The 18700-nt window shown below is 51.9% G+C and overlaps 1 protein-coding gene across 1 annotated transcript in view; it reads right to left on the minus strand.

Annotated features, from left to right (window-relative positions):
- Positions 1-222: 222 nt before the first annotated feature.
- Positions 223-18700, minus strand: part of LOC307244613 (EMILIN-1-A-like) — a 22899-nt gene continuing 4421 nt past the window's right edge. Inside the window, exons 2-12 of the mRNA XM_080019862.1 lie at positions 17866-17982; positions 16710-16915; positions 16523-16622; positions 15945-16044; positions 10286-10471; positions 7682-8926; positions 7010-7424; positions 5310-5435; positions 5164-5181; positions 4932-5066; positions 223-1351 (exon numbers count right to left, since the gene is read on the minus strand). Of these exons, the coding sequence (XP_079875988.1) occupies positions 1032-1351; positions 4932-5066; positions 5164-5181; positions 5310-5435; positions 7010-7424; positions 7682-8926; positions 10286-10471; positions 15945-16044; positions 16523-16622; positions 16710-16915; positions 17866-17982 (2968 nt within the window). The 3' untranslated portion in view covers positions 223-1031. The remainder of the gene's footprint in view (positions 1352-4931; positions 5067-5163; positions 5182-5309; positions 5436-7009; positions 7425-7681; positions 8927-10285; positions 10472-15944; positions 16045-16522; positions 16623-16709; positions 16916-17865; positions 17983-18700) is intronic.

Raw genomic sequence — 18700 nt, forward strand, 5'->3', positions numbered from 1 at the left:
TACTTTTTATGTAGGTATTATATACGTATTGTGTATTTCTTATGTACTTTGTATGTATGTATTATGGACTTCTTATGTACTTATAATGTACTTATTATGTATTTATTATGTACTTATTAACTTAACAGATCAGTACCTTTATTCTACAGTACCAGTACGGTCAGTTTGGATCTTAAGATTCTTTGATCTTTTATCCATATTTTTCTCCATATCAGACTCAAATCGCAGAAAAACACGTTTATTTACTTGGTGTCAGATATTATCATTATTATTAATATGAATATGATTATTAATACTTGTGTTTATACTTGTTAAACATGTATTTCAACCTGGTATCATAGTACTACACATACTTGTACATCACTCTACAGGTTGATCGTTGTACAAGTACAATAATAAAAAACATACCTAAGAAAAATACTTTGGATTAGATGCATTTTAATGAGTGTGTGTTTACACTCCTCTCTCTCCTTATCTTCATCCTCTTCCTCCTCCTCCTCCCGTCGCTGCAGGAATGTTCCAGAAGAAGCTGCTTCTCATCAAACCCTGCAATCACTGAGTCTGAAGACCTGAAGTGTCAAACATTCAAGGTCCTTCTGCAGAAACAAAGCACTGAACCGTACCAGACACACCGTATTCAGACCCATGTTTGCACTTAGTGTGTCCAGTCCATGTTCCTTAAAAAGGCCAGTTCTTTTTTTTTAAGAAGTCCAGTCCATGTTTTAAGAAGTCCAGTCCATGTTTCTTAATAAGCCCAGTCCAAGTTTCTTGATAAACCCCATCCATGTTTTAATAGGTCCAGTCCATGTTTCCTGATAAGTCCAGTCCATGTTTCTTAATAAGTCCAGTCCGTGGTTCACAATATGTCAAGTCCATGTTTTTTGATAAGTCCAGTCCATGTTTTTTGATAAATACAGTCCATGTTTTTTGATAAGTCCAGTCCATGTTTCTTAATAAGTCCAGTCCATGTTTCTTGACAAGTCCAGTCCATGTCTCCTCTAGTGTCCATGGGAGCACCCAGGGGTCAGAGGTCAGAGGGTGTGGTAGAGCAGCATCCCGCTGAACATGGTGAGGGGTTCAGAGGAGTGAGCCAGCTTCCCGCTGACCAGGTCAATGCAGACGGTGTCGCCGGGCTCAAGGGGCAGCACCAGGCTGAAGACGGCCAGGGCCCCGGGTGTGTGGGGGGCCTCAGCCGGGGGCCTCTCCAGGCCCTCGGGCTGGTAGCCGGCCGAGTCGCCACGCGCCACGCTGCGGTTGGACTTGGACAGCACCGCCTCCATCTTCACGTTCTTGTGGCCCGTCAGCGTGGCGCTGAAGTAGTACTTCCCTCTGACGGGCGCGGTGAAGTACCCTTGGGGGGAGGAGGGTTATTACCATGACAACCAGACACTTCCTGTAAAATAGTAAAAGTCTGATTCCACGACTGACTCATGTGTTTACATGTGTTTCCATGATGACTGCATTTCTTTGTTGCCTTCTATTTAAAAATGTGGATGTTTGATAAGGCGCTGGATGATACCCCGTCACTTGGTACGGCCCAACTCCACTCCACCAGTTGCTTGGTTTTCACTGCAGACACTACCTCAAAGTTGCTGGTCGTCATAGCGACGGCGCACGGAACAGCCATGACCTTGTCTTCAACGGGACACACCGGATTAACGGAGGATAGGGAAGGGACGTGGTCTTCATGCTTACTGTTTATCCCAGAAAAGAAGAAGAAGAAGAAGAAGAAGAAGAAGAAGAAGAAGAAGAAGAAGAAGAAGAAGAAGGAGAAGAAGGAGCAGGAGAAGGAGGAGGAGGAGGAGAAGGAGAAGGAGAAGGAGAAGAAGAAAAAGAAGAAAAAGAAGAAGGAGAAGAAGAAGAAGAAGAAGAAGGTACTGCACACCACGCTCACGCACCTGGATGGCCAGAAGGGGGCCTATGTGAGAATGCTGTTCATCGATTACAGTTCAGCCTTCAACACCATAGTCCTCACCAGACTGGCTGTCAAGCTGAAGGAGCTCGGACTGAATGCTCCGCTGTGTGCCTGGATCCTGGACTTCCTCACAGCCCGCCCCCAGGTGGTCAGGGTGGGGAAGCACATGTCAAGCATCCTCACCCTGAATACAGGATCCCCCCAGGGCTGCGTCCTCAGCCCCCTACTGTACTCCCTGTACACACATGACTGTGTGGCCAGGTCCAGCTCCAACACCATCATCAAGTTTGCTGACGACACCGTTGTCGTGGGCCTGATCACCGACTGCGACGAGAAGGCCTACCGCGAGGAGGTGGCTGACCTGTCAATCCACTCCACCTGAACGTCAGCAAAACTAAGGAACTAGTTGTGGACTTTAGGCGAGGATCACAATCGAAGACGCACGTGCCCTTGGTGATTAACAGGATTTCTGTCGACAGGGTGAGCAGCTTCAAATACACGCGAGTCCACATCACAGAGGACTTAACATGGACTTTACAAACAGACACTCTGGTGAGGAAGGCGAGGCAGCGTCTTTACCACCTCAGGCAGCTGAGGAAATTCCGGGTCAGGGTGAGAATCCTCAGGTCCTTCTACTCTGGAGCAGTGGAGCGCATCCTGACAGGCAAGATCACCGTCTGGTTTGGGAACTGTACTGCTCAGGACAGGCGGGCCCTGCAGAGGGTGGTGCGTTCAGCTGATTGTACCACTGGAACTACCCTCCCCCCCTTGCAGGAGTTATACACCAGGAGGTGTAGTAGCAGAGCCCGTAGGATCATGAAGGATCCTCATCACCCCAACAACGGACTGTTTCAGCTGCTGCGTCAGGCAAGCGCCTCCGCAGTCACACAGCGAGAACAGAGAGACTGAGACGGAGTTTCTTCCCTCAAGCCATTAGAACTGTCATTGATGACCTTTCCAGGGGTCCTCACTGAGCCATGCACTAGGCTCCACTACCTACTGTACTGTATGTAGCATACTGTACCACATACTGTATCACTGTTCAGGGTTGTTCGTGATGCCGTATTGCTGCGCCGTACTGTTGTATACTGTGCTGTATTATCCCTAACACTACCTCACTTTATTCACATGCCACTTTAAAGCACATATCTGGATATACATAATTGCCTATTCCATATACATAAGCATATTCCTTCTATCTATTCCATTTTATCTCATTTTATTTTATTGTATTTTATTTTAATTGTATTTACTTTCATTTTATTTTATTTTATAAGTATTTGACTTACTGTATTACGTTTTAGGAGTCAGTTAGTTGGTCTATTAGAAAGAAATTTTTCCTAGGACATATTGAAGAAGAAGGAGACGGAGAAGAAGAAGAAGAAGAAGAAGAAGAAGAAGAAGAAGAAGGAGAAGGAGAAGGAGAAGGAGAAGGAGAAGGAGAAGAAGGAGAAGGAGAAGGAGAAGGAGAAGGAGAAGAAGAAGGAGAAGGAGAAGGAGAAGGAGAAGGAGAAGGAGAAGAAGGAGAAGGAGAAGGAGAAGGAGAAGGAGAAGAAGAAGGAGAAGGAGAAGGAGAAGAAGAAGGAGAAGGAGAAGGAGAAGCAGAAGAAGAAGAAGGAGAAGGAGAAGAAGGTACTGCACACCACGCTCATGCACCTGGATGGCCAGAAGGGGGCCTATGTGAGATGCTGTTCCTGGGACATATTGTGTGTTATCACCGGGTGCGTTGCATTACATTTCACTGCATATATGTATGAAAGTATGTATATGTATGTGACGAATAAACCTTTTGAATCTTGAATCTTGAATCTTGAGGAGAAGAAGGAGATGGAGAAGAAGAAGAAGAAGAAGAAGAAGAAGAAGAAGGAGAAGGAGAAGAAGGAGAAGAAGAATGAGAAGAAGGAGAAGGAGAAGGAGAAGGAGAAGAAGGAGAAGGAGAACGGCGTCCACGGTCGTAGCTTGGTTTTTTAACAAATGGACCAATCAGCCGCCTACAGCGTCTGCACATTACCACCACCCACTCAGCTGGCATGGGACCTTGATGGAGGTGATACCAAAAAAAGTACCGGCTACAAGGTACAAACTACAACTTTCGCCCGATGGAAAACCAAAGAAAAGTGTGTAGAGTGGAGTCCAGTTGACAGCCCACCTTCCGGGATCGGACCGCTCGCTTCTACGTCGGTTTGTGGGTGTGTCTCCAAAACTGTGGGAGGAGTTGTGGTAAAAATAAACAAGCCTCCGGCGGCACCGGTCCAGTTTGGTGGCGTAGGTGTTACAGTTTTCCGAGTTTCCTTTGAACGCAGTAAACGCTGGGCGCGGTCACTGGATGGGAATGAGTTCTGAGACGACGCTTGGATTAAAGAATTTCAGATGATGATGTCACAAAGCGCCCGCTCTTCAAACCAATCAAATCGCGTCAACGTTTTTCTACTTCCTGTCATTTTGCAACAGTTTTTCACTCATTTCTGTTTCAAATGTAGATGATATTGATCATAACACAGTTCTAATATATATATACACATATATGTACTTTATATATAAATATATATATATACAGGTACTCCTCAATGAACGATGAGTTCCATCCTACAACCAGGTTGTTAAGGGGGCGTAAATGGTATATACTGTATAGTGTATATGTAGTAGTCGACCCAAACTTAACCAAACTGACCAAAACTGACCAAAACTGACCCAAACTGAACCAAACTGACAAAAACTGACCCAAACCAAACCAAACTAAACCAAACTGAGCCAAACTGACCCAAACTAAACCAAACCGAACCAAATTGAGCCAAACTGAACCAAACCTACCAAAGCTGACCCAAACCGAACCAAACTGACCAAAACTGACCCAACTGACCCAAACTAAACCAAACTGAACCAAACTGAACCAAACTGACCAAAACTGACCCAAAGTGACCCAAAGGACCCTTTGCAGAAGTATTAGTGCATTAAAAGGAATGAAAGATAAAGTGACAGAGCTATGAAGCCATAACTCCATAAGAGCGACTCTCACCGGTCTGAGGGTTGTACACCCCCTCCTCGTTATCAAACACTTTGTTGAACACGATGGTTCCGGAACGTCCCATGGGCCGGGTCAGCGCCGCCGAGAAGGACAGTCTGGGCACCAGGGCGTCGGAGCCGGCCGGACCTGGGTGGAGGGGGAGAAGGACGGAGGGATGAGGGCGGAAAAGGAGGCTGTTTGGGGACAACGTTGTGATGGTGTCAGGACGTGGTGTCAGACGTACCCTCCTCTCCTCGGAGACCTGGAGGGACAGAAGAACCCAGTGAGTTGCTGCTTCTTCGCACAACTCGTTTCAAAACCTTCACCACTTCCTGTTTCAGCCTTTTTAACAATATACAGGCATATACATATAGATTGTCCTCCGTGTACCTGGAGGTCCCACCGGACCGTGGCTGCCCTCTACTCCTGGCGGGCCTTCCTCTCCTTGGGGTCCCCGCGGCCCCTGGGGACCCGTGTGTCCTCGCTCCCCCTGCAGGCCTGGAAGACCTGCTGGACCTGAACATAAAACAGGACGTCAATAAACATCATCAATAAAACATATTTCCAAATCCCAATTATTATGACCTAGAATTGGTTCATATCCAAGTCACATGACCTCCATTTTCTGGAAGAAGTTTGAAATGATTTTTGGGGAAATATTGGCTCGTTAAACCACATTACCTGATTTCCAGCCTAAATTAATTAATTGTATGAGTTATATTCATATTTGTTCATTTTCGGGATTTTGATCAACATTACCAGCTATGGACACGCACGCATGCGTTTAGAATTTGAAGTGGAAATATTTTCAGGAGCATGTGAGCCCCTCCCCATTCTAATCCCGCTGTGACTTTTCCTAAATATGCTTCCTGCAAATGCCTGCGTTGTTAGTATTTTTAAAATTCACTTGGAAATCAAGATACTTTATATTTACTTGTGTTTTGACGCAGAAATCACCAGTGGAAACAGCTAAAGCCACGATGCAATACGTATTGGGAGGGGTGACACCCAGCAAGGGGTGTCTACCGTTCCTCCCTCTGCGGTAATGGTCAGTTTTTATAGTGTATTATATTATATTATAAATATTATATTTTTATATAATAAATATTAGTATTATAATTTAATATGGAATATAATCTGATAATCAGATGAATACATTTAGTTTGTTTATTTTCCCTGCTTGTTTGGAGAGCTCGGGGACTGTATTGGATCCGTGTTGGATCGCGACCTCCGCTCTCCAAACAAAACAAACACAAGCAGTGTTTTTATTTCAGAGGGATTTGTTTTCCTCCATTTGCTAATTGAACAAAACAAAAAGTGCCGTGCAACCTGAACACGGCTTCCCGCTGCCTCCCTCTACTTCCCGCTGCCTCCCACTGCTTCCCGTTTCTTCCCTCTGCTACCCCCTGCCTCCCGCTTCTTCCCTCTGCTTCCCACTACCTCCCTCGGCTTCCCACTACCTCCCTCTGGTTCCCCCTGCTTCCCACTACCTCCCTCTGGTTCCCCCTGCTTCCCACTACCTCCCTCGGCTTCCCACTACCTCCCTCTGGTTCCCCCTGCTTCCCACTACCTCCCTCGGCTTCTCACTACCTCCCTCTGGTTCCCCCTGCTTCCCACTATCTCCCTCTGCTTCCCGCTTCTTCCCTCTGCTTCCCACTGCCTCCCTCTACTTCCTACTACCTCCCTCTGCTTTCCACTGCTTCCCACTACCTCCTTCTGCTTCCCGCTGCCTCCTGCTGCGTCCCTCTGCTTCCCGCTGCCTCCCTCTGCTTCCCACTACCTCCCTCTGCTTCCCGCTGCTTCCCACTACCTCCCACTGATTCCCGCTGCTTCTCACTGCCTCCCTCTGCTTCCTGCTGCCTCCCACTGCTTGTAGCTGCTTCCCACTACCTCCCTCTAGTTCCCGCTGCCTCCCGCTGCTGCTCAAATGTTGAAGGCCAAGCTACACTAAGCCTTCTCGAACGTCCCCTAAAACCACATGAAGGATTCAGCCTGAAACTGAAACTCCCGACCTGACCCGACCTCCCTTCTCCTCTGCACAGCAATGTCATGGACCTCCCGTCCCACCACCCCCCTGATCCCTGACTCGCCTATGAAGTCCTGCTCCGTGAAGCTGTTGAACTCCTTGATGAGCTCCAGGACCGAGGAGTTCAGCCTGTGGATCCTGGATTGGACCTTCTCCAGCTGGACATCCCTGACGTCCCGGATGGTGTCCCCCTGGGTCATCACCGTGGCATTGAGGCTGTGGACCTGGCTCCAGAGACCGGAGACGTGGTGGTTCAGACCCTCCCTTATGGCCCTCAGGACATCTGAGACGGAGTCCAGGCGTCCACACACCCCTTCCATCTTGGAGAGTCTCCGCTCCAGGCCATCACTGGACCTCTGGCACTCGCCGATCTCTGTCCCGTGCTTGCTGCTGATGACCTGGATCTCCTTTCTCAGAGAGCTGAGGTGGACCTTGGAGTCCTCCACATGGTCCGTCAGCTTCTTCTGCAGCTTGTCCACCTGCCAGGGGAGTTGAAACAGTTTGTTTGGGTGAAACCTTGACAAAAACACTTTCAATGTGTTGTTCAATGCATGCATGCATGTTATTATACTCCCCAAAAACATTATTTGTCTGAAATATAATATTATTATTTATGTAGGAATATAAATAAGGCAGGATATTCATATGTTTGTTTCTGGATTTTAAATGTAGGAACAGTTTTCATGGAACAGTATCACAGCCTCAGTACGTGAAGCTGAAACAGTCCAGATCTTACATCAGAGAAGATGTCATCCCTGGAGCTGCTCAAATCAGTCAGCACGGCTCCATGCCTGTGCAGTGTGTTGTTCAAGGAGCCTAACATGGTCCTGACCCCTGCTAGATCTCCTACGAGGGACTTCAGGTCTCCTCCCAGCCTCGTGCTGTGGACGTTGGGGCCCTCCAACTTCTTATTCAGATCATCTAGATTGTTGTCGCACTTCTTGGAACATTGTTCCACTTCGTCCCTGAGTTGTCCCACTTCATCCTGGACGTCCAAGCAGACCTGAGCGCATGTAGACTCGTCGGTGTCCATCCTTCTCCGCAGGTCGGTTAGGTCCGCCTGGTTCCTGCTGAGAGCGCTGCGGGTGGAGTTGGAGAACGAGCGCAGGTCTTCTTCCACGGTGCTGCAGACGGAGCAGCGGTCGGCGTCAAGGCCGAGCGTTTCCACCTCCAAGACGATCCGGTTGAAGCGCTCACCATCCTCGCCTGTCGCAGCCTTGATCCTCTTGACGTCATCTGCCAAGATGACCACTCGGTCCATTAGCGAGTCTCCGGACACCGACAGGTCCTTCAACCTGGTGTTGAACTTCTGGATCTCCTCTTGGTTGGACACCACTCTCCATTCCAAGGTCTTGACAGTTTCTTCGGTCTTGCGGCCTTTCCCCGTGGCTCTGCAGGCCTCAGAACACATGCCGATGGTGGACTTCAGCCTTTTGTCCATGAAGGACGTGATGTTCTCCAGCTGGCCCAACTGCCTGCTGTGGTCCGTCACCGTGTCCCCAAGGACAGAAGCGTCCAGCTCTAATTTCCCGATCTTGAAGCTGTTGTCGTCCAGGCGACTGAGGACCGTGTTCCGTATGTGGATGACTTCTCTCTGGACGTTGTCCTTCATGTTGTTTCCGGTGTTGGTGCACCTCTGCTCCGCCTTCCTCACTGTGTTGTTCAGCCTTTTCTCCACCTCCCTCAGCTTGCTGTTCATCCTGTCTTCCATTGCACTCCCCTGCCTGGAGCGTTCCTCATCCAGACGTCCTTTGATGACGTCGTAGCTGTTAGCGGTGGCGCTGACTCGGAGGTCCATGACAGCGAGCTGCTTCTCCAACTCAGTGACGGAGCTGCAGCAGCTCTGGGAACGCTCTGTCTCCCTGCGGTTGATCTCCAGGCTCTGTTTGAGGTGATGGTCCATGGAGCTGAGAAGCTTCTCCAGGGTTTGGATCCTCTCCCTGTCCTGCTGCTGCTGGCGCTGCAAGTCCTCCACCCCAGCCTGAGGGAGACAGATGTTAGAGGTCAAATAAGAGCAAAATCAGTTATCAAAACCAAGAAGTGGAAGAACAAACTGATGTGGGAGAGTTTTTCCTTTCAGTTCATTCTCAGGAAGAACAAACTGGTTTGGTTTCTCTCTGTTGAGCCTGATTGTTGAACAGATACTGTAGCTTTGACTAATTCTGGTTGAATTGCGGTAATTTAACCCTGGGAATCACCAGGCTGCAGATAGACTCGTCAAGTCACTGGAATCACACTTGACTGTTGCAGCTTTTAGTCAGCAATCAATCCAGGATGAAAAGTTATCCTGGTATTTTAAGAGTACCTGGCTTTACGTGAACTTCAGTTTGGAGCAGAACTAGGATTGTGAAAGGTGACGTAAAGAAGGTTATGGAGAACACAAGCAGAAACAGTCAGAATATCGAAGTATCCAACAATAATCCTATGACAGATTTCTGGAACAACGCTCTGATTTATGAATTTCAGATTTCAGATGGGGCGTAGCTAACATCAGAGTCAAGAAAAATTCACTGCAAGTTATTTGTTATTTCTGCTGAATATGGTGACACTGATGAACCTCGGATACAGGAAGAACAACGGAACAAAGGGTTACCCTCTCAGGGACCCTTAAGGGGTTATGGGTATTCCCCAGACCAGTCCATGTGTTTTGTAGACTAAAGCCTGAGCATGTGCCCCAAGGGGTTCTCTGGGAGGCACCGCAGGGGAATGGCCTACAGGGGGTGCTGCTGCACTCCAAGTTTCAGACTGTGATCTCCAGCATTCACTAGAATGGTTTGCGGCCAACTGTGACGCGGTGGGGATGAGAGTCAGCATCTCTAAATCCAAGGCCATGGTCCTCTCCCGGAAAAAGATGGTTTGTCCCCTCTGGGTGTGGAGAGGGCAGCTGACCCAAGTGGAGGAGTTTAGGTATCTTGGGGTCTTACGAGTGAGGGTCAGAGGGAGAGTGAGATGGGTGTAGAGGCTGCAGTAAAGCAGCACTGTACCATCACCTGATCATAAGCTTTGGGTCAGGACCGCAAGAATGAAGTCCCAGATACAGATGGCTGACATGAGGAGTTTCATGAGGTTCACCTCCTTTTGGAGGTATACCAGGCACAGGCTGCTAGGAGGATTATACTGTATCTCCCAGCTGCATGGGGGGAGGAAGCTGCTTGTGAAAAGGAGGTCTGAACCGCTATGTTAAGCTGCTGCCTCCACAAGGCCTGGACCCGGATCAGCGGCACAAAAATGGAAGGATGGATGGATGATGACATTGTTTGAAGAATAAGAGGTTACTCTTCTCTTGAAGGTCTGGAGATGCTCGGTGGACCTGAATAGGCTAAAGAACACTGGATCTGACCTGGCAGGACGAGCAGGACAGGGACACTCGTCTCTCCAGCTCTGTCAGGATCTCCTGTTTCAGGGAGTCCACACGAGTCCCCCTGTCACCCCCACCTCCTCCCGTTGCTCCTCCATCCAGCTCGTTAGCAACCCCATTGCCATTCACCAGGTGGTTGTTGATGCTGAGCAGTGTCTGGTCATGGATCTGAACGGGGACAGGGATGAATAAAATAATTAAAGACAGACAGACATGTAGGCAGACGGAAAGACAGACAGACTGGTAGGCCGGCGGACAGACAGTGTCATGATCTCCGCCTTCATCTACCTTCCCCTCCCTCTCCTAACCTGTCTCATTAGCCCAACTCCATTCACCTGCGCACACAGCTGTTCCCGATCAGCAATCTAACCACTATATAAGCCTCTCTCACCAGTCACCCATTGCCAGATTGTCTTCGATGGGTGCACCAGACTCTCCAGCGTTCTCCGGATTGATTCCCCGCTACCGACTCTGCCTCGCCCCGACCGTGTATCCTGCCTGCCCCCCGCCTGTCTTCTGTCTGCACTCCCCGTTATCGAACCTGCCTGTCCTCGACGACGTATCCTGCTTGCCCCCTGCCAGTCTTCCGTCCGCTCTACAAATAAAAGACATTACCAAATATCCCTGCCTGTCTTTGTGCTGCAATTGGGTCCTAACCACACCCGTTACAGTACAATCTGGCCAACAATGGACATAGCACACAACCCGAGTCGCTGGCACGCCTGGGAAGGGTGGAGTCACAGCTCCAACACCAGGAGGCTGTCCTAGCCTCCACCTCAGCGGACGCTTGGCTAGCAGCGGCTAGCCAGGAGCAAGGGCTCGCTACTCTAGCCGCCAAGGTCCAGCAGCTCGCAATCGCTCTCGGTCAATTCATCCCGCCGCCTGCTTCCCCGGACCCACCTCCACCAGCACCGGCCCAGCCTGGGTACTCCCTGGACCCCTGGGTGGGGGTTCCAGAATGCTACGCCGGAGAAGCAGACGGCTGTAGTCCGTTCATCACGAACTGTTCCATCATCTTCGCTCTGCAGCCCCACACCTTCACCTCCGAGGATGCCAGGGTGCAGTTCGCCGTAAATCACCTGACGGGCCATGCTCGGCCGTGGGGAACGGCCGAGTGGGAACGACGCACACTAGCATGCTCCTCCTTCCACGCCTTCGCCGCCGAGCTCCGCAAGGTGTTCGGGGTGACATCACGAGGTCCCAATGCTGCTGGTGGTCTCCTGGGTCTCAGTCAAGGGTCCCGCTCCATGGTTGATTCTGCGATCGACTTCCGCACCCAGGCTCGACTGAGCGAGTGGAACCCAGATTGGCGCGTACCTGATGGGATTAGCAGAGTACGTGAAGGATGAGCTAGTTTCCCATGACCTGCCCACCTCTCTCGATGGCATCGTTGAGCTTGCTTCCCGTATCGACCGACGCATCCAGGCCCGGCAGTGAGAGAGGCGTCAAGGGCAAGTGGAGCGCCGCCCAGCATCCCGTCTTCCAGGTTCCTCCGGGCCGCCAGCTCTTCCAGGCCGTCAACCCACGAGTGAGGCCCCTCCCATGCAGGTTGGCCGGGCCAGCCTCACCCCGGAGGAGAAGGAGAGACGCCGGGTGGGGAACCTTTGCCTCTACTGCGGTCTAGCTGGGCACTACATCTCCGGGTGTCCGGGAAAAGGGCCGGGCTCGCCAGTGAGGGAGGAGGTCCTGGTGAGCCACACCTCCAAACCCTCCTCCAACCTACGCCCCCTGTGCCAGGCTCGGCTGCTGCTGCCCCAATGCTCACATTCCCTCGCCATACTCTGGTTTCGATGTTAACATCATCGACGATAACCTAGCACGGCAGCTAGGTGTTGGTTGAGTTCTCCAGCCTTCTCCGGTTCCTGCCACTGCCCTGGATGGCCGCCTCCTGGGGACAGTCACCAATCAGACGGTGCCCATCCGCATGCTCCTGTCCGGCAACCACCACGAGACGATACAGTTCTGCATCCTGCACTCACCTCATCACCCTCTCCTCCTGGGGTTCCCCTGGCTCCGGCGTCACAACCCACACCTTGACTGGACCACAGGGGCTATTCTGGGATGGAGTCCTGCGTGCCATCAGGTCTCCCTGAAGCAAGCCGCCGCACCTCAGCTACCACCGGCTCCAGCTCCGCACCTGTTGGGGGTCCCCGCCGAGAACCTCGACTTCAGGGTGGTCTTCAGCAAGGCCAAGGCAACATCCCTTCCCCTGCACAGGCCATACGATATTGCCATCGACCTCCAGCCCGGCTCCACCCCCCCAGAGACCGCCTGTACTCCCTGTCCGCCCCGGAGAGAGAGGCCATGGACACCTATATTAATGACGCTCTGGCTGGGGGCATCATCCGTCATCCCCAGCGGGGGCTGGCTTCTTCTTCATGGAGAAGAAGGACAAGTCCATTCGCCCCTGTATTGACTATCGTGGTCTCAACGACATTACGGTCAAGAACCTCTATCCCCTGCCCCTCATCTCATCAGCCCTCGAACTCCTGGAGGGGGCCACGGTGTTCACCAAGCTCGACCTACGCAACGCCTACCACCTGGTCCGGGTTCGAGAGGGGGACGAATGGAAGACGGCGTTCAACACTCCCTCCGGTCACTACGAATATCTTGTGATGCCCTTTGGCCTCACCAATGCCCCCGCCGTCTTCCAGGCCCTGGTCAATGACGTGCTCAGGGACATGCTCAAAAAATTTGTCTTTGTGTACCTCGACTACATCCTGATGTTCTCCTAATCCCAAGCTGAACACGTCACCTGGTCCCCGGGCGCGTCCACGTATGCTGCCCACTGCTCCTGGCTGTGCCCCCGGAGGAAGGACAAGCCAGGATGGGTCAAAAGCAGAGAATCCATTTCACCGGCCACCATCAAAGCATGTGCATTTGTGTGTGTGTGCAAGCATGTGTTGTAGTGTGGTGTGTTGCGTGATAAATAAAGACTGTTTCTTCTTCTTTCTGTTTCTTCTTCCACCATGTCCAGACGGTCCTGCAGCACCTCCTGGAGAACTCACTCTTTGTGAAGGAGGAGAAGTGTGAGTTTCACGCCCCGTCCGTCTCCTTCCTGGGGTACGTCGTAGGGAGGGGCACCACCCGGATGGACTCCACCAAGGTCTCCGCCATCACCACCTGGCTTGGCCCGGACTCCCGCAAACAACTCCAGCGCTTCCTCGGTTTTGCCAACTTCTATCGGAGGTTCATCCGAGGCTACAGCATGGTGGCTGCCCCTCTCACAGCCCTAACCTCCTCCAAGGTGCCGTTTCTGTGGTCCGCCGCCGCCAACGACGCTTTCCTGGCCCTGAAGGCACGGTTCACTTCAGCCCCCATTCTGGTATTGCCTGACCCCGAACAGCAGTTCGTGGTTGAAGTGGACGCCTCCGACGTGGGAGTCGGAGCTGTTCTGTCCCAAAGAACCGCCTCCGACCAGAAACTTCATCCCTGCGCCTTCTTCTCCAGGCGTTTGACCCCGGCCGAGAGGAACTACGACATCGGGAATAGGGAGCTTCTCGCCGTCAAATTGGCCCTGGAGGAGTGGCGACACTGGCTAGAGGGAACCCAGCTGCCGTTCCTGGTGTGGACTGACCACAAGAACCTGAAGTGTATCCAGTCCGCCCGTCAATTTCTCCCTCTCCTATCGGCCGAGGTCACGCAATGTCAATCCGACGCCCTGTCCCGGCAGTTCCAGGAGGAGGAGGACGCTGCTGACCCCGACACCATTCTACCGTGGCAACACTACCATCCTGACCGTGGTGGATCGGTTTAGCAAGATGGCTCACTTCGTGCCTCTACCGAAGCTCCCGTCGGCCAAGGGCACCGCCGAGCTATGGTTGTACCACGTCGTCCGCCTCCATGGCATCCCGGTAGATGTTGTATCCGACCGGGGTCCCCAGTTCGCCTCTGTCTTCTGGAGGGAGTTCTGTTCGCTCCTGGGGGCCACCATCAGCCTGTCCTCAGGGTACCACCCCCCAGTCCAACGGCAAAAACGGAGCGGAAGAACCAGGAGATGGAGACGGCCCTTCGCTGCATGACGTCACAACACCCGTCGTCCTGGTCTGAGCAGCTTTTGTGGGTGGAATATGTGCAGAACACCCTGACCAGTTCGGCCACAGGCCTCTCCCCCTTCCAGTGCGCCTACGGCTTCCAACCGCCTCTGTTCCCGGCCCTTGAGAGGGAGGCTTCCTGCCCGTCCGTCCAGGCCTTCATTCGGCGCTGCCGCAGGGCCTGGAGCCAGGCCAGGGGTCGCCCTCCTCCGAGCCACTGGCCGCAACGCCTCTGCCGCCAACCGTCGCCGCTCCCAGGCCCCGGAGTACCAGCCGGGCCAGAAGGTCTGGCTCTTCACCCGGGACCTCCTCCTGAAGGTGGAATCTAAGAAGCTGGCTCCTTGGTTCATCGGCCCGTTCAAGATCGAGAAGGTCGTCAACCCGGTGGCAGTGCGGCTCAAGCTCCCCAGGTCCATGCCCGTCCATCCCACCTTCCATGTGTCCAAAGTCAAGCCAGTCCGAGAGAGTGCTCTGGTTCCCTTGGCGCCTCCCCCGCCTCCTCCGCGCTTCATTGACGGGGGTCGTGCCTTTTCTGTCCGCCGTCTCCTACGTTCCCGCCGGCGTGGGAGAGGCCTGCAGTACCTGGTGGATTGGGAGGGTTACGGTCCGGAGGAGAGGTCCTGGGTCCCTGCAAGGCACATTCTGGACCACACCCTCATCAGGAGGTTCCATCAGCGCCATCCTGACCAGCCCTCCAGACCGGGTCAACCCTTCCGACTGCAGATCCCACCACCTCTCTTGTCTGTGCACTCCAGCGATGGTTCAGAGGTGGACGATGTCGACCCTGGGGGTCCCTCCTCCGATAAGGAGGACGTGGCCCATTTAGCGGAGGACGAGGGGATGGACGGGGTCTCCGACGAGTACTCCGATGAGGATCACGTGGCCCATTTAGCGGAGGACGAGGAGATGGACGGGGTCTCCGACTAGTACTAGCCCTCCTCCGGACCCCCTTCTCCCACCCTGCATGGACTTTTGGTTTTATTTTTTTCTGTTTTGTGTTTGGGACGTCAGGAGCCGTCCCTTGAGGGGGGGGTTCTGTCATGATCTCCGCCTTCATCTACCTTCCCCTCCCTGTCTCATAAGCTCAACTCCATTCAGCTGCGCACACAGCTGTTCCCGATCAGCAATCTAACCACTATATAAGCCTCTCTCACCAGTCACCCATTGCCAGATTGTCTTCGATGCTTGCACCAGACTCTCCAGCGTTCTCCGGATTGATTCCCCGCTACCGACTCTGCCTCGCCCCGACCACGTATCCTGCCTGCCCCCCGCCTGTCTTCTGTCTGCACTCCCCGTTATCGAACCTGCCTGTCCTCGACGACGTATCCTGCCTGCCCCCTGCCTGTCTTCCGTCCGCTCTACAAATAAAAGACATTACCAAATATCCCTGCCTGTCTTTGTACTGCAATTGGGTCCTAACCACACCCGTTACAGACAGGCTGGCTGCTAGGCAGCCGGACAGACAGCAGGTAGGCAGACACACAGGTAGGCAAACAGATGTAGAGACAGACAAGTAGGCAGACCGACAGGTAGGCAGACAGACAGGCAGACAGACAGGTAGGCAGACGGATGGACAGACAGATAGGCAGACAGGCAGACAGACAGACCTGGGTCCTGTTGTAGAGCTGGTCCAGTTTGCTCTGGATGCTGCTGATGGTCTCCTTCACGTGGGGCGGGGCGTCGGCTGAGACTCCGTTCAGTCCTGTTCTGTACGGAGGAGAAGAATTTTCACTTTCCCTCTGATCCCTCGTTCCATGGTGTCCGTCTTTGGTGTTTTCTTTCCTCATCCCTCTTTCCTTCACTTTCTCAAAGTTAATTTAATCTTCGCCTTTGTGGGATGGAGGCTCAGGAGGGGGACTCTACCTGACTTTTATATGTTGGGATGGTTCCAAGACAGATGGACGGTAACTATGGTAACTGCATGGCCACAAACACCTCACTGAAGTTTATCTACAGATCCTGACAGAACAGGAAGTGGTAAATGTTCTACTTCCTTCAGCGTCTCAGGTTGAAGCAGGCTATCTAAGATAGCAGATAGATAGATAGATAGATGACACAAAGCTTCAGCCTCAGTTTGTTGTCAAACCAATGTTTCTCAAAATGAAATCCATGGATCTGTGGAGATTTTTGACCAGGATTTTAACAACATATCAACATATCAACATATTCCTGGAGGTGTACATACAGTCTGCGGCTGAGGCCGTGCACGGTGGAGTGCACGGTCTGAAGCTCTTTAGTCAGAATGTGGATCTTCTCCTCCAGGCCTTGGAACTTCTCACCGTCACCTGCAGAACATGTCCGACAATCATTCGGAACAATAACTAAACGCAAGCAGGAAACCAGACGTTGTGTGGGAGGTTCCTAGACCGTACCATCTCTCCTGCCCCCTCCCTGCTGGCCATTGCTGTGGGGTCTGCTCTGGGTTAAGGGAGGTTGCCCGGTGTTGATCTGTGTCCCCGTCACGCCATTGGGCCCGTCGTTGCAGTTGTCACCAGAGTAACCATGGCAACACTTCCACTCCATCTCAGTCACCATCTTGTAGGCGACCTTGTAGCGCGGCCGTCGGAACGTCCTGTAGCTTAACGTCAAAAAGGACGGCAGGCAGGGCAGTAGACAGGTCAGGTAGTCAGACGGGTCGAGTAGGTAGACAGGTCGAGTAGTGGAAGCGAGACAGTTCATGTTGACTAGACACGGAGCGACTGCGTTCAATCGACTCTGGGTCCGGTTTTTCCATTTAAATGTTTTTTGGCTGCTGGTCCCTCAGCCAATCAGAGGCCTTCCTGACAGCCAATCAGAGGCCTTCCTGAAAGCCAATAAGAGGCCTTCCTTACAACCAATTAGAGGCCTTCCTTACAGCCAATCAGAGGCCTTCCTTAAAGCCAATCAGAGGCCTTCTTTAAAGCCAATCAGAGGCCTTCCTTAGAGCCAATCAGAGGCATTCATTTCAACACTGGAGCTGCTGTCGGTATGTTTGTTCTGCACCTTAGAAAAGCCAACAGCGCAGAGCATGAGAAGGAGGCAGCCATCTTCCTCTCAAAGGAAAACCCAGAACAGTTCCAAGAGAAAAGGAGAGAGAGAGAGAGAGAGGGAGGGGGGAGAGAGGGGGGAGAGAGGGAGAGAGAGAGAGGGGGGGGGAGAGAGGGGGGAGAGAGGGAGAGAGAGAGAGGGGGGGGGGGAGAGGGGGGGGGGGGGGAGGGAGGGAGGGGGGGCAGGCTGGGGTTCCTGGCTCTCAGCTTCTCTCTGGGATCAAACTGGATCAACACTTGATGCTGCAGAAAGACATAAAGGAAGGGATGGAAACGTTTCCTTCTACAGATAGAAAGGTTTCAATCGTTCCTTTTATGTCTTTCTGCTGCGTTGAGTGTTTGGTCCGGTTGGACGAGCCGCTATGTCCTGTGTCCCCCAGGATCCAAATTTCCTATAGATCCACATCTGGACCAAGTCTGAAGCCTGGATGTTGTGGTTGTTTCAGCTAAAGGGGGGGCAGCCATGTTGCTATGGTGACAGGAAACAACAGTGCACACTCACGCCACTCGGGGGCACTGTCCCCAGGTGCAGCGCTGGTAGTCCGGTTTGACGTAGGTCTCCACGCCGTCCTCCATCACACAGCTGACGCTGCGTGTCACCACGTACGCACACCACTGCCTGTCGCAACACAACACACAAAACCAAGATGGAGTCTTCCAAAATGTCCTCAAAACCGCACAAATCAACTGTGAACTACCGTGCTAAGCTAACCTCAGGCTACATGCTACATGCTATCGTGGCACGCACACACACACACACACACACACACACACACACAGAAACACCATAATAACATCGTAATAACACTGTAATAAATCGATTATAACACTGTAACAACACGTAACTAAACCATAACAACACCATCATGACACTTTAACACTGATACAACACGATAATAACAGCGTAATAACACCATAACACTGTAACTACATAACTGTAATAACACTGTAATAACACTGTGATGAACTGTACTAAACCTGTAATAACACTGTAATAACAGTGTAATAACACTGTAATAAACTGTAATAACACTGAAATAACACTGTGATGTACTGTAATAACACTGTAATAACACTGTGATAACACTGTTATAACACTATGGGAGAGAGAGAGTCAGAAGGAGAGAGGGGGAGACATAATGAGAGAGGGGGGGGGGACTTTGACTTTTAAGATTCCTTTATTTGCAGTAAGTCACGTCACAGCAGCAGCAACTTCATCACGAACGAACCAAAAAAACAAGCAAAAAACCAAAGACAATCAGTCAGGGAGAGAGAGAGACAGAGACAGAGACAGAGAGAGAGACAGAGACAGAGACAGACAGGGAGAGGGAGAGAGA

The sequence above is a fragment of the Zeus faber genome, assembly GCF_960531495.2.
Source record: "Zeus faber genome assembly, chromosome: 2".
Classification (NCBI taxonomy): Eukaryota; Metazoa; Chordata; class Actinopteri; order Zeiformes; family Zeidae; genus Zeus; species Zeus faber.